The sequence below is a fragment of the Rhinolophus ferrumequinum genome, chromosome 6 (assembly GCF_004115265.2).
Source record: "Rhinolophus ferrumequinum isolate MPI-CBG mRhiFer1 chromosome 6, mRhiFer1_v1.p, whole genome shotgun sequence".
In the NCBI taxonomy this organism is placed as follows: domain Eukaryota; kingdom Metazoa; phylum Chordata; class Mammalia; order Chiroptera; family Rhinolophidae; genus Rhinolophus; species Rhinolophus ferrumequinum.
Genome location: NC_046289.1, coordinates 61,716,304 through 61,732,294, shown reverse-complemented (window position 1 = coordinate 61,732,294; position 15,991 = coordinate 61,716,304). Strand labels below are relative to the sequence as shown.

General features: G+C 34.9%; 1 protein-coding gene across 3 annotated transcripts in view; it reads left to right on the top strand.

Moving 5' to 3' along the window:
* Window positions 1–15,991, top strand: part of GOLM2 (golgi membrane protein 2) — a 109,286-nt gene that overhangs the window by 52,088 nt on the left and 41,207 nt on the right. For all 3 annotated transcript variants that reach the window (XM_033108679.1, XM_033108678.1, XM_033108680.1), the window contains exons 5-6: window positions 1,453–1,597; window positions 1,905–1,985. In XM_033108679.1, the coding sequence (XP_032964570.1) occupies window positions 1,453–1,597; window positions 1,905–1,985 (226 nt within the window). The remainder of the gene's footprint in view (window positions 1–1,452; window positions 1,598–1,904; window positions 1,986–15,991) is intronic.

Sequence of the window (15,991 nt, the reverse complement as noted above, 5' to 3'; positions counted from 1 at the left end):
CCAAGTTCCCAGAAAATGTGGGAGTGAGAAACATTATAGTTTGAATGCCTTCTCCACAATTCTCTCAATTCTCTAGCTTTGTAACTTTGAACACACGACTTCTTTAAACCTCAGTATTATTTTGTTTTCCAAAAACTGTTCATTTATCTCTACTATAAGATAAAGTTGAAAGTGATATGTAAACTATGAAACATGGTGCGAATGTTTGTTCATTTTATCCGCCAGGTACACTGGAGTACCTACACCTGATTGTGAAAGTACCTTTTTTCCTTTATTGTGACAAATTGTTACAATGTGGCTCTTGCAGATTTCCTGTAGATTTTTTTAGTGCTATTTTTTTTTATAACATTACTAACGATTACATTGCATAGTATTTGAGAGTTGACAAACCATTTATAAATGCATTAAATATGAAGTAGAAGGACCTACCGTGTTTCACTGAAAATAAGACCTAGCCAGACAATCAGCTCTAATGTGTCTTTTGGAGCAAAAATTAATATAACACCCGGTTTTATATTATATTATGTTATATTATTTAAGACAGGGTATTTATTATATTATAATATATTAAAGACCAGGTATTATATTATCTTACATTATACCTGGTCTTATATTAGACCAGGTCTTATATTAATTTTTGCTCCAAAAGACGCATTAGAGCTGATTGTCCGGCTAGGTCTTATTTTCAGGGAAACATGATATGTGGCAACCCAAGCATGTCTACTTGACACTTTGCCTCTCCCAATTTTCCACTGAGGTGACTCAACCAATATAAAAGAGAAAACTGGCCCAACAATAGAACTGAGTCAGGCCTAACCATATACCTGAAGATTCAAGTTTCCAAGGAGATGATATGGTTAGGAGCAAGTTGGAGGGAGCACTGACCTGTGTATTGTTCTGCCATTACTTCTTGTGCTTGAGAGGCCAGTGCACCTGGGAAGAAGTTTGCCTTTTTTCTAGACTTGCTGTTTCTGCTTGGGGAAAAGCCTGACAATGTCAGTAGTCATCTGTCTCACTTGACGGGGCATCTGTGTGCCAACTTCCTGCTGTCTGCATCCTGCTGGATTACAACATATGCCTGTAGAGCACCCACCCTGCCCATAGCACCCAGAACTGTAGGCCTCTACAGCAACCTATAGTGCTCAGCAAGACTCTCTTCTTACAGAATCACTCCCTTAGCATAGCCAAAGAGAATTGCCTCCGCCTAACATTTTAGGCCATTTACTGTAGTTAGAGACTTTAAAAGGTGTTGGTTATTCTTTGACTTCATATCAGGTATAAAAACTGAACAGAAAATAATATTATATCCCACATCTCCAAGTGTTTGAAATTTGGACCCATTGTACTGTTTCAGAAAATAAACTGTTTCAAAACATTTAATTAATAGTTATGTCAATGATTTAATGTTTTGAACTGAAAAATATTTACTGCTACTAAATCTTTATCTAACAGCAAGAGGCACACCAGTTTGAATTAAAAGGTGGAAATGAATTGGGTATAAACAATCATGCAGTACCTAAAAATGTTCCAAAAGTAGCTGAGAATGCTGCAGAGAACAATGAAGAACCCTCAAGCAATCATATTCCACATGGGAAAGGTATTACCATTATTTTGTTCTGTGTTAATAGGATATTTTTTTCGCATTTTGAAGTGAATGTTTTCAATCATAAAGAATATTGTTTTATTTTAATTCAGTTATGATTAGGTATCTGTATTGTTTCAAATTTAGGTCCGTTGATGGAGGAGGAAAACAGTTATTTTAGAGTTACAACTATGTCCAGATATATGCATAAAGATATTCAGTCAGTGTAGTTTTTTACTTTAGAAACTGGTTGTTGCATTCCTTAAACACTTTCAATTTACATAAGGAAAAATATAGAATTATATCTTTGTTCCTTGGGTAGAACAAATCAAACGAGATGGTGATGCAGGAATGCCTGGAATAGAAGAGAATGACCTTGGAAAAGTTGAAGATCTTCCCACTGGTAAGTAAAAGTTATTAGAGTATTTAACTAAAGCAATAATATTTTTCATGTGACCCTATTTTCTTTTTAAGTAACACTTGAGTAAAGTCACAGATAGCTGCATGACTGATATATCCAGTTAGGTAACTACCCATTAATTGCCAGAACTTTTTGGATATAATTTTTATGAAAAATTTTGCTAAAACGTATAAAATACTTGTTTTTGCCTTGATAAGAGTCAGCCATATTTGAACCTTTCCTTGATTACTCAGAGTTATTGTTCATGACAGTTGTGCTATGTTAGAGCCATTTATGTTTACTGAAAGAATATATGGCTCATTTTGTTTGGACTAAATGTTCCTGGATTGCTGTGTGATTGGTGTGCTTTAATATGGCATAGTAATACCTTTACATAGGTTTTCAGGACTTGGCTTGTCCTTTCAGTTAATTATGCCACACCTTAAATAGTTCAGTCACTATTTTTTCTTTTCTTTTAAGGCCACTTTTGCTCAGTGTATATCTCTTTCTTCATTAATGTCTGTTTCTTATGCATTTCTATTTGAAGTCTTTATCACTGCTGCTGTCCTAATCCCATTCAGTTTGTTTTTTTTCACATCTGTTTCTTTTTCTTGCCATTTCTATGTTTCTTGGCTATCATAGGTGTTTCCTCCCTGCCAACTCCAATTTATTATGTAGGAAAATCGGAAGTAACAGCATGTCTGTGGTTCTTCTCAGCTGTTTTTATTCCTTTTCAATCTCAGTAATTATTTCTGTGGTTACACCTTATTGTATGTGGATGAAATTGCTGAGTGTCTGAGATCCAACGGAATGAAGAATTAGTCCTTTCATTTGTATAGTTTTATTACCTTCTCAAACTCTTTCATGTCTGTATTTTTTTGAGTTCCAACTCACAGTATATTCCCCTAAAATAAAGGTAAGGACAAGAACAATAGCATGAGTTTAAAAATATGGAGTTAGAATGAGCATGATTTGTTTGCAGTGAAGTTATCCAGTAATTCTTAAAGTATGGTCCTTGGACCAGGAGTGTCAGCATTACCCAGGAACTTGTTAGAAATGTAGATTCTTAGGTCCCATTCCAAATCTACTGAATGAGAAATTCTAGGGATGGAGCCCAGCAATGTTGTTTTAACAAACTCTCCAGGTGATTTTGATCTATGCTAAGGTTTTAGAACCATTGTCTAGACATTAAAGAAATGTTGAGAGCAAAGATATATTGGTCTCAATTTCTGCAGCACTTATTCTATGAGTATTCCTAGACTTACTGAGTTTTAGGTTGATTAATCTCTTTTACATTGCCCTTGTTTATATTTTAAGTTACACCTAAAGTTTTGCCAAGGATAAACCGCAGCTTTCTAACATGTAGAAGCAACCTATTCAGATATATGACCAAAGGTTGTTTACCTGTTTGCATGCATTTTTCATGTCATATATCTACAAAAATGTATTTACATTTAAATATATAATTTAAAACTTCTGTTGTCCATTTCAACATAGTTTTCAAGTTAAATTTTTATCATTACTACCCTAAATGTATAATATCTCAATTTATTTTCTCTTTGGTCCACTCTCATAATTTATTACCTGGTCACCAGGAAATTCGAGAGTTAGGGTAAAATGAAATGGGAATGCAAAAGGTCTTAGAGATTTTATCTTAACCATTTTTAGGTACATTGTCCTTATCAGATACGTGATTTTCAAATGTCTTTTATACATGAATGGCTTCAGCAGGGCAAAAATCCTATCTTACCGCTTCTGCTTGCTTAAAAAAAAAGCAGCATACAACCAGTTCATTAGAATTACAAAGGATGAATGATGCTACTTTTGATTAGATGCCAACAAATTCAACTCTGATTTTTACAATATGAATTTTCTATATTAACTCCTGTAATGGCGGTAGCACTATAATTTAGAATTGGAACGAAACACCAAAAATGTATATATTTTGTGTAAATTTAGCATTAGTGCCCAAAATTTCTTTATACGCAGACACTGTCTACAGTGTCGTGGCACGTTAGAGGCCTTCCTCTGGATTAATTTTTCTTTCTCTTTTTTTTTTCTTTAAATAAAACAGTAGTTTATTTGGGGTCTTAAAGGATTTCAGGAGGCGCAGATTCAGAGAAGACCTAAAACCTGCTCCATGATTTTCTTTATATTCGATTTTCTGTAATTTGAAAATTCTCTGCTGTGATACAAGTTTATGGAGTTTTTGTTCTTGTTGGGTTTTTTGTTTTGTTTTGTTTTTTGGCATTTATTCTGCTTGGTGTTCTCTGAGCTTCCTGAATCTGTGGTTTGGTGTCTGACATTCATTTGGGGGAAATTCTCAGTCATTATTGTTTCAAATGTTCTGATCTTTTCTCTCTTCTCCTTCTAGTATTACACATATGTTACAACTTTTGTAGTTTTCCTAGATACTCTGTTTTTTGGTGTTTTTTTTCCAGTTTTTGTTCTGTTTGCTTTTTTGTTTCTGAGGATTCTATTACTATCTCCTGTAGCTCAGAGCTTCTTCTCTTAGATGTGTCCAGTCTACTAATAAGCCCATCAAAGACATTCTTCAATTCTGTTACAGTGCTTTTGATCTCTAGCATTTCTTTTTGGCTCTTTCTAGGATTTCCATCTCTCTGCTTATATTGTCCATCTGTTCTTGCATGCTGTCTACTTTATCTATTAGAGTCCTTAGCATATTAATCATAGTTATCTTAAATTCCTGGTCTTATAATTCTAGCATCTCTGCCATGTTTGGTTCTGATGCTTGCTCTGTCTGTTCAAATAATGTTTTTTGCCTTTTGGTATACCTTGTAATTTTTTCTTGATAGCTGGACATGATGCACCAGGAAAATAGGCCTTTAGTAATGTGGTAGTGAGGTATTTTCTCAGATATTTTCACCCTCACCACCTCCCACCTTAGGTGGACAGGATGGCTAGAGTGGGCTGGAGTTGGGGACAGTTATGCGCAGCTTAACAATGGGATCCATTCTGAGAAATGTGTTGGTAGGTGATTTTTGTCATTGTGCAAACATCTTAGAGTATACTTATACAAACCTAGATGGTCTAGCCTACTACACACCTAGGCTGTATGGTATAGCCTGTTGCTCTTAGGCTACAAGGCTGTACAGCATGTTTCTCTATAAAACAACAGAAATAAGTCAAGCACAAGAGAAAATGATGCAATCAAGAGATGCAGTAAATATGAGATGTATGAGGCCACTGCTGGCATAATGCAGCATATCATTTTACAACAATCCTTTCTTTTAATAATAGAGTATACTCTAAAGTAATGATAACTATAATTACTATAGTAATTATAGTATAATATAGTAAATATAATATAGTAAATATAGTAAATATAATATAGTAAGTATAGTATACTAAATATAGTATAGTAAATACATAAACCAGTGACAGTTATTTAGTATTATCTTGAAGTATTAGGTACTGGACATGATTGTATGTGCTGTACTTGCATACGATTGGCAGTGCGGTAGGTTTGATTACACCAGCATCACACCAAACACGCAAGTAGTGTGAGGTGCTTCAATGTTGCAGCAGCTATGACTTCACTAGGCAACAGGAATTTTTCAGCTCCATTATAATCTTATGGGACCAGCGTATATACAGTCCGTCATTGACCAAAATGTCGTTATGTAGCACATGACTGTATTTCCCTTCCTCAGGTCAGTTAGGCTCTGATAATACCCCAGCAGGTTAGGCTCTGTTTAACCAGTTTCTCCTGAAGGCAGGCCTTGTTAAGAATGCAGTGCTTTGGTGTATTTCAGCATGGTTCCTTTTCCCCTGACCAAGGGGATTTTTCTCCAGTATTTACCACTGGAACCTAGTGGAGATAAATCTCACAATATTGTGGGGGTCCGCCTGTGACTGGGTCCCCTGAAGTTTATCTTTCTGAGTTGTCCACACTGAGCCTCCACCAATTCAACAATTACAGTTCAGTTTTTCCTACCCTGGCATTGGTTCCTGTGGCAGTTTCTGTTTATGAGTCTCCCTTGTATTCCATGACTTCCTGTAGTCCCCTGATTGTCTCTCCAGTGTTGGGGCAGTGGCTTGCCCTGTGTCCTCCTCTCTCTTCTGAATCCAAGAAGAGTTGTTGATTTGTTGGCCTGTTTAGCTTTTTACTTGTTAGGACAGAGTGATGACTTCTAAGCTATCTGCATGTGGAACCAGAAACAGGAAGTCCTCTGGATTGATTTTTGAATCTCTTTAAATTGGTGGTGCTTTGCTTTGAAAATCATTGTTTATATCAGTTATCCTTAGTTATTTAGAGAAGCATTTTGAGTAGAAAGATTATTTTGACATAGTAACTGGTGAAAAGAAACTTTGAGCTAGATCGTCAGTCAGATGCAAAACCAAAGGAAAACCATGTTGAATCTCTTTGTATGTTGAGTTCCCAGCACGGTGCTTGCATTTGGCAGGGGCCCAGTAGTATGCATGGTTCAATTACCAGAATATTTTTAGTGGTGCGGCAATGGTCTCTGGAGTCAAATTGCCCAGATTCAGAGACTTGGCTCTATCTTTTGACAAGTGTATGACCATTTATTTGCCCTTATCCTTATCAATTAAATAGGATAATAACAATTCCGACCTCATAGGGTAAATGTGAAGTTTAAATTCATGTTAGTGCCTGGCACATAGCCAGTGCTATATAAATCTTAGCTATTATTGTTATTATGATGATGATTTCATATCATTACAAACATATTTGTTACCTCCTTGTCACTCCTCTTACTGTTTCTTTTTTTCCCTGAAGTAGTGTATGCCAAAATTCTTAATGCCAGTACAAGTGGAGTTCCTAATGGCTATAGAGGCAGTAACTCCACAGAGGAAGTAGAGAAAAGAACACATCCTTGTAACTTAAAAACACACTCTTAGGTGTTAATGACAGTTTTGTTTACGACGGCCAGTACCATACTAAAAACTATATAACAAAGTGCTGAACTATCCTAAAATATGGCTCTGAAACAGTCAAGGGGTATCTAACATACGGCTGTGGGTTAGCACAATATTTCGGCTTCTCAGCTTCCAAAGCCATGGAGCTAAACCTCATTGGGTTTTATTTGTTTTTAATGCTGATGTGGAACTAGTTATAAAGATTATACAGGAGTCTATAATTTAACCCATTACGTTCCTGACCTGGATATTTACCTATATGCTGTTTTAGGCACCTGTGATGTTAGGCAGTTACATTTTTATGTCATTAGTTTTTAAACTTTTTAGATTAAGAAACATTCCAAACATACAGAAAAACAGAGAATAATATAATGAATAGCCAAGTACCCACTGCCCTAAAAGAAAAAAAAGCAAACAAAAATAATGGAACATTTTGCCACATTTGTCTCAGATATTTCTGTTATTGATGTTATTGTTAAAGAAATAAAACATTACTGATAAGTTAAAGCCTCCCTGTGTACCCTCCAGATCCCATTTCTGTATCTTCTTCCCCAGAGATAACTAATATGCTGAGATTGGTGTGTATCGATTTCTGTACATGTTTTTAGACTTTTACTGCATTTCTAAGCATCTATAAAACTTATATATAAAGAATTGTTTGTTTTCTGCCTTAAACTTTATATAAATGATGTCTTACTGTGTGTATTATTCTGCAACTTTTTTCCCTTCAATATTATGCTTTTGAGACTTGCCCATGTTATATCTGTGGCTTTTTAACAGTTATAATTATTTCATTGTATAAATACACCATAATTTATTCACATATAGTAAACAATTAGGCTGCTTCCAATTTTTGTTATTTAAACAATACTACAATGGACATTCCTGTCATGTCCACATGAGAGTCTCTACATACTTCTAGTATTTGACTAGTACATTGAGATAAAAATGTAAGGCTGGGCTATCTCTAGGGATCTAGTTCTCCCAGGCCCTACCCAGTCATTGAAGGTAGAGATCAATAGCTCAGCACACTGGTAAGCCATAAACAGTTCCCAGCACAATGATTGCAAAACTGTGCACAAGGATATGAATTTAAAACTAGAGTTTTTACATCATAGATTATCTTCAGCTTCACTAATCTCAGTTTACATTTCTGCTAGTAATATATAACAGTTGCTTTTTATCCACATCCTCACTAACATTCGGGTTTGCTATATTTTAAATATTTTGCCAATCTGATGGTTATAAAATGGTATCTCATTTTGAATTTGTCTTTGTACTAGTGACATTAAGCATCTGTTCATATGTTTATTGGTCATTTTGGTTGTCTTCTGTGAATTGCCTTCATTTTTGCCCATTTTTCTATTGGATCGTTGGTATTTTCCTTATTGATTTTTAAGAGTTGTTCAATAGTATGTAATGCAGATACCTTTTCCATGTCATGCATATCAACAGAGAGGAAAGTTTTATTACAATTACTTGGAAACTTCTTTCTAGTTTTAAGGTCCAATCAATCTCATAGTAAAAATTACTTCTAATGATATCCCTTGGGGGAAAAACCCTATGTAAATATAAAGAGTTTTATGTACTTGAGCAATTGGAAGTTATTTTCTAATTAATAACTTAGAAAAGAGAAAGTAACTCCTTTTGGTTTTTTATTATTAGGTAGAGGTACTCTATCAGATAATTAGTTGTCTAGAACAAAGGCTTTCAACTTTATTTTGGAATCACTGAGATGTTAAAAAAAAAATACTGATGCCTGCATTCCACTCCATAATTTCATAAATTATTCAAAAAATACATTTTTCAAAAAAAAATTATTTACAGTGATATTTGAGAGGAGAAAAAAGAAGAGTATGTTTTAAAGAAGCAATATGGTTAATCCTTTTGTTGTAATGATTCTTTCTCTAAAGGTTAGAGCTTTTAGAGGAAAAATTATCTAAATTTATTTTTTAAATTAAAGATTTTTAGCAAATTAAATCGCTGTGGATATACTTAAGTAAATTTTTCTCTCAGGCATCTTGTAAAATAGGAATTGGTAAACTGCACCTGGGTTGCCTGTTTTAATAAATAGTTTTATTGAAGTAGTACCACATTCATTTTTTTATGTATTATATGGCTGCTTTTGTGCTAGAATAGCAGAGTTAAGTATAGCCTACAAACTTAAAATATTCACTATCTGGCCCTTTAAGACAACTTTTTAAAGATCCCTGTTATAGAAGAAACAAATTATGTAAAATTGGGCTTTTTTGGTAGGAGAAAAATACTTATACTAGCATAATATCAAATTGTAAGTATTCCTGAAAATTACTACTAAAGATACATAAACTTCTAATAATATATTTGGTTTAAAATTGAAAGACATTTCTTTCATTGTCATATTTTATGGGGCCACAATTTATACTAGCCACAATTAAGAAAAAAGGAATCAAAATAGGATCTTGAACTAGCAAGTATCATCCAGAGAGAATAGGATAGTTAGGACTCAGGGGGTTTGAGGGTTTAATTGGTGCCTGTTTCTCTTACTTTTTATAAAGTACTTCTAAAGTATTGATTTTTAGTGGTTGTTCTAGGGATTACTATATGTATCCTTTCTATATCATGCTTTACTTGAGCATGAAACAATATTGTACCACTTCACATAAAATGTTAGAGTTTTACAAATATATAATTCCATTTACCTTGCCTCATTCTTTGTGCTGTCATACAGTTGACTTCTATGTTAAAAATCCCAGTATTTTAAATATTATTATTTTCACTTTTTATTATTTACTTTTTTTTTAATAAATTTTATTGGGGAATACTGGGGAACAGTGTGTTTCTCCAGGGTCCATCAGCTCCAAGTAGTTGCCCTTCAATCTAGTTGTAGAGGGCGCAGCCCAGTTCCAAGTTCAGTTGCCATTTTCAATCTTTAATTGCAGGGGGCACAGCCCACCAACCTATGCGGGAATTGAACCAGCAACCTTGTTGTTGAGAGCTCACGCTCTAACCAACTGAGTCATCCGGCCACCCCTCTGGAAGCTCATTGTCTTCAATGTAGTTTTGGAGGGAGCAGCCCACTGGCCCATGTGAGAATTGAACTGGCAACCCTTTTGCTCAGAGCTCACACTCTAACCAACTGAGCCATCTGGCCGCCCCTAAAAAGCCTTTTAAGAAAATTAAAGAAAATATGGTCTCTTCCATTTACCATATATTTACCAATTCTAGTGCTCCTCATTCCTTCCTTCCTGTGGATTCTAATTTCTGTCTTATCATTTTCCCTCCATCCTGAAGAACTTACTTTAGCATTTCATGAAATACAAGTCTATTAACAACAAATTTTCCCACATGTGTTTACCTGAAAACATCTTTATTTTATAATTTTTAGTGATATTTTTATTGGATATCACTAAAAATACGGAAATTTGGGTTGATATTTTTCTTTTTTCCTTCAGCACTTTAAAGATATAATTCCACTGTCTTCTATCATCCACTGATTCTAAGTCAACCATTCTTTTGTGCCCTTAAATTATGTATTTTTTTTCTCTAACTGCTTTTAAGATTTTTTTCTTCAGCTTTAATTTTCATCAGATTGACTAAGATGTGCTTTGGTATGGTTTTATTATTTATCCTCCTTGGTATTCACTGAGGTTCTTCAATCTGTAGGTTGCAGTTTATCACAAAATTTGGGAAATTTTCAGCCTTTATTCAAATTCAAATATTATTCAAAATTTTTTTCTGCATTATTTTCTTTTTTCTCCTCCTTGGAACTTAAGGTACATGCATTTTAGACTGCTTGCTGTTCTCCTACAGGTCACTAAAGGTTCTGTTCAGCTTTTTTGCAATAATGTTTCTTTTTCAATTTAATGTCTTTGACCTGTCTTCAAGTTCATAGACCCTTTTTCTACAGTGTTTAGTCTGCTGTTCAAAGCCCATCCAGCGTATTTTTCATTTCAAATACTGTATTTTCAGTTTTAGAATTGCTATTTCATTCTTTTTTTAGTTTCTATTGGATGTGTCTATTGGATGTCCCCATCTTTTCCTTTAAATCTTTGTACATGTATATCACAGTTGTTTACAAGTCCTTGTCTGCTAATTTCAACAAGTAAATTATCTTGGAGGCTGTTTCTGTTGATTGCTATTTTTCTTGTTTATGGGTCATATCCCCTGCTTCTTTGTATGTCTAGTTATTTTATTGTGTACTGTATAATATACTAAGAAAGTGTGGATTTTTTTGTCTTCTAAAGGGTGTTGAGTTTTGTTCAGGCAGACAGTTAAATTACTGGCAGATCCTCTTGATTCTGTCAGGCCTGGTTTTATGCTTGGTCAGAGAAGGTCAGAACTCCTAAGTATGAGTAAACTATGTAATCAGAAGACTCAATAAATTGGTTAGAGCTGGTCGTTGTACATTTAAATGTTTTTGTTTCTTCAATCTGCATCTTAGTTTTGTGTGTTTTTTTTTTCATTTTAAGGATAAATGCTTAACTTTGACAACTCTAAATACTTCAGTGTATATTTGAAAGGGGGTTCCTGGCCCCAATTCCAAAGTGTATGTGGAGGTTTCCCCACACCAACAAGCAATTCTCGGAACCCTGCCGGCTGTCCAAGAATTCAACTCAATTCTGACACTGTCTACCTAAAGATAGAATCAGATTCCTCAGGAAAAGGGCTCAGTCTCACAAGACAACCCTCCAGTTCAGTCGCCGGTCACAAGCCCAGGTTATTACCTATATTTCTGAGAGGCTGCCTGTAAATCAGAGGTTCCCACCGCCACCAAATCCAGTTGGATTAATTTGCGAGAACAGCTCACAGAACTCAAAACCCTTTCACTCACCAGATTACAGATTTATTATAAAAGATACAAATCAACAGCCAGATGAACAGATATATGAAGTGAGGTCCTGAATGAGGGAGCGTCTGTCTTCGTAGAGCTTGGGGCCTGGCATGGTGGCACTTGGAAACATTCTGGTTCCCCAACATGGAAGCTCTCCGAAAAAGGACTATCAGGCTGTTCTTTTGGGTTTTTATGGAGGCTTTATTACATAGTCATGATTGACTAAGTCATTGGTCATTAGCAACTGATTCAACTTCAAGCCCTTCTCCCCTCCCTGGTAATCAGGGAGTGGGACTGAAAGTTCTAGTCCTCTAACCATGTGGTTGGCTCCTCCTGACAGCCAGCCCCCATCCTTAGGTGCCTTCCAAAAGTTACCTAATTAACCTAACAACAGACAACTTTATTGTTCTCATCAGTCAGGAAATTCCAAGGGTTTTAGGAGCTCTGTGCCAGAAACAAGACAAAGACCTAATATATTTTTATTATTTATCACAATATTACAATATCGAACAATTGTTTGCTAGAATATTAGCAAATATTCTCACATAGCCGCCAAATCAATGATGCAGCGTAAGTGGCATTATCCCTGTTTTACAGATGAAGACTGAGGCTTTGAGAAATTAGGCACTAACCCAAAGTCATACAGTTAATAAATTACAGAACCATGATTTGTCTAACTCCAAAGGCCATGCTTTTTATTCTTTTATTCACTTGACTGTGCAACGGAACCATCTCTGGAGCTTTTAGTAAATACAGATACCCAAGTACCATCCCCATGGTCAGTGTTATCTGGGTGGTATCTGCACTACTTAAGTGCTACCAGAATTAAGAGCTATTACTTATTAGTGCCGTACTCCTTTGCCATAGTCATATGTACTGGATTGTGAAGCCCTGTATGGTAGGGTACTGAGAGTGTGAACATTTTAGATTGTAGCCCTGTCATTGGAATAAGAAAATGAGGGTAAAAGGTAAGGACAGTTCTTTTTTGGCTCTTAGAGTAGAGGCTGCAACTGAGGGCTTATAGAGACGTGAAGGATTCACTAAACCTTCTATCAACTTTTGTAAGTATCTCAGCCAATTTCTCCAAAAATGACTACTTTGAATTTTTAAGTCAAATGATAGGTATGTCTCATCTCTACTGTCATGAATTTCAGTTTCCTCACTTGTAAAAGGGGATATTTATCTCAGATAGATTTGAGGGTGACATGAGATTAGTGTCTGGTTCATACTAAGACCTCTCAGAAAATGAGACCTACTATTACAATTAGTACTCTTATTGCCTCCTTTGAAATTACTAGATGTAGCCCCAGCCCTTAGCCCCCTAATCACCTATTCCTAACGTTTTTACTGTTTTGTCTATATATGGTGGCTTCTTTCCTCTATAACCTCATTTCTAACACTTTCCCCTCACTTCTTTCTTTGTAGTTCCTCAGACACACAGTGTATGCTACTGTGTCAAGGCCTTTGTTTGTACTTGCTAGTCTCTGCCTGAATGTTCTTCCTCCCTGCTTTATTCACAGCTCTGATCAAATATCTCCTCCTCAAAAATGCCTCCTCTGACCAAACTATCTAAAATATAATGTTGCACCACTATCACATCTCCCTGTTTTACTTTATACATACCATTTTTCATTCTGACATTTGTAATATATTCTATGCATACTTTTAAATTTACTTATTGTTATCTACCCAACAAGAATGTAAGAGTCATAGAGCAATAACTTGGTCTGTTTTGTTCACTACTCAATCTCCAGCTTTTTAGAACAGTGCTTAGCATATAGTAGACACTTAATAAATATTGTTGAATGATTGAATTTCATACTGATAGCTTTCCTTTATAAAAAATGAAAAACCCAGGACCCGGCAGTATGATAAAAGCTATCTAGTATTCTAGTGTTTTTGTATCCTGTATTTTGTCTTTATGGTAAATAATAGGTTTTATCATTTTATCTTGGTACTTTTTCTTAATAATGGTGTTTATCAATGATATATCTTTTAGCAGCCTAATTATTAATGATATTATGTGATAGTAGCATGCTATTCTGCTAACATACATTTTTTTTTCCTGGCTCTCAATGATCCTCAATGGAGAGGAATAGAGTAACATATATAAACTTAATTGCTTTAGTGTGTAATTTCCCCTCATACTTTTATTGTCTTTGAGTTCACATTTATTGTTCATTTTCTTTTAAATTTGTTTAAGAAGTATGCATAGCCATTGACCTCGTGCTTAATACTTTCCTGAGAACTTATCATATAGGTACAAGAATGTTTATCATAAAATTGTTTATAATGACAAATTTAAAATCACATAAAAGTTATAGAGAGGGTTAAATTTGTTATATCCATAAAATGTAATATGTAGCCATTAAAAATGATGATGTTGAACTGTATTTAATGACGTACAAATATATGTATGATTTTTTAATGAAAAAAGCAAGTTACAAGAAAGCAAGTATAATATAATCTCATTTTTGTGGAGGAAAAATTAGGTACTTATATGTGTATAGAAAAAAAAAGTCTCAACATGTCCCAAATCAAAGAACAAAGCAAAGCTCCAGAAAAAGAACTAAACAAAATGGAGAGAAGGAATCTACTAAACTAAGAGTTCAAAACACTGGTTATAGGGATGCTCAGTAACTTCAGTGAGAACTTCAGTAAAGAGCTAGGAAGCATAAATATGGAGATAGAAACAAAAAAGAACCAGTCAGAAATGAAGAATACAATAACTGAAATGAAGAAAACATTAGATGGAATCAACAGTAGATTAGATGAAGCAGAGGATCGAATTAGGGATTTAGAAGATGAAATAGCAGAACACATCCAATCAGAACAGCAAAAAGAAAAAAGAATCCCCCCAAATGAGGATAGTTCAAGGGGCTTCTGGGACAACATTAAGGGTACCAACATTCACATCATAAGGGTACCAGAAGAATAGGAGAGAGAGCAAGGAATTGAAAACCTATTTGAAGAAATAATGACGGTAAACTTTCCTAACCTGGTGAAGGAAATAGACATATAAGCCCAGGAAGCACAGAGAGTCCCAAACAAGAGGAATCCGAAGAGGCCCACACCAAGACACATGATTAAAATGCCAAAGGTTAAAGACAAAGAATCTTGAAAGCAGCAAGAGAAAAGCAGTTAGTTACCTACAAGGGAGCTCCCATAAGATTGTCAGTTGATTTCTCAACAAAGACTTTGCAGGCCAGAAGGGATTGGCACAAATATTCAAAGTGATGAAAAGCAAGGACCTACAACCTAAGATTACTCTACCCAGCAAAGCTATCATTTAGAATTGAAGGACAGATAAAGAGCTTCCCAGACAAGAAAAAGCTAAAGGAGTTCCTCACCACCAAACCAGTGTTACAAGAAATGTGAAAGGGACTTTAAGGAGAAGAAGAAAAAATATATATGAATAATAAAATAGCAATAACTATATATCTATCAACAATTACTTTAAATGTAAATGGATTATATGCATCAGTCAAAATATAGAATGGCTGAATGGATAAGAAAATAGGACTCTTACATATGCTGGCTACAAGAGACCCACTTCAGATTGAAAGAAACACACAGATGGAAAGTAAAGGGATGGAAAAAGATATTTCGTGACTGGAAATGAAAACAAAAAATGGGGTAGCAATACTTACACCAGACAAAATAGACTTTAAAACAAAGTCTGTAACAAGAGACAAAAAAGGACCCAGTAATCCCACTTCTGGGTATTTACCTGAAGAAACCCAAAACACTACTTCGAAGGGTTTATGAGCATCCATGTTCATTGCAGCATTATTTACAGTAGCCAAGATATGGAGCAACCTGGGTGTCCATCAGTGGATGAATGGATAAAGAAGAGGTGGTACATGTGTACAATAGAATATTAGTCATAAAAAAGAATGAAATCTTGCCATCTGCAACAAAATGGATGGACCTAGAATGTATTGTACTGAGTGGAGTAAGTTGGACAGAGAAAGATAAATGCTATATGATTTCACTTATATTTGGAATCAAATAAAAAAAAAATTTGGGACAAAATTAACAAACTCATAGATAAAGAGATGTTGCCAGTGGGAGGGGGATTGGGGATGGGTCAAAAAGGGGAAGGGATTAACAATTATAAATTGATAGTTACAAAATAGTCATGGGGGTGTCAAGTATAAATGAGGAATATAGTTAATAATATTGTAATAACTGTGTGTGGTGTCAGATGAGTATAGTTTTGTAGAGTAAAATGGAATGACATAGTAAAATGTACATAAAATATTAAAGAAATCACATTAGGAGAGTGATGTCA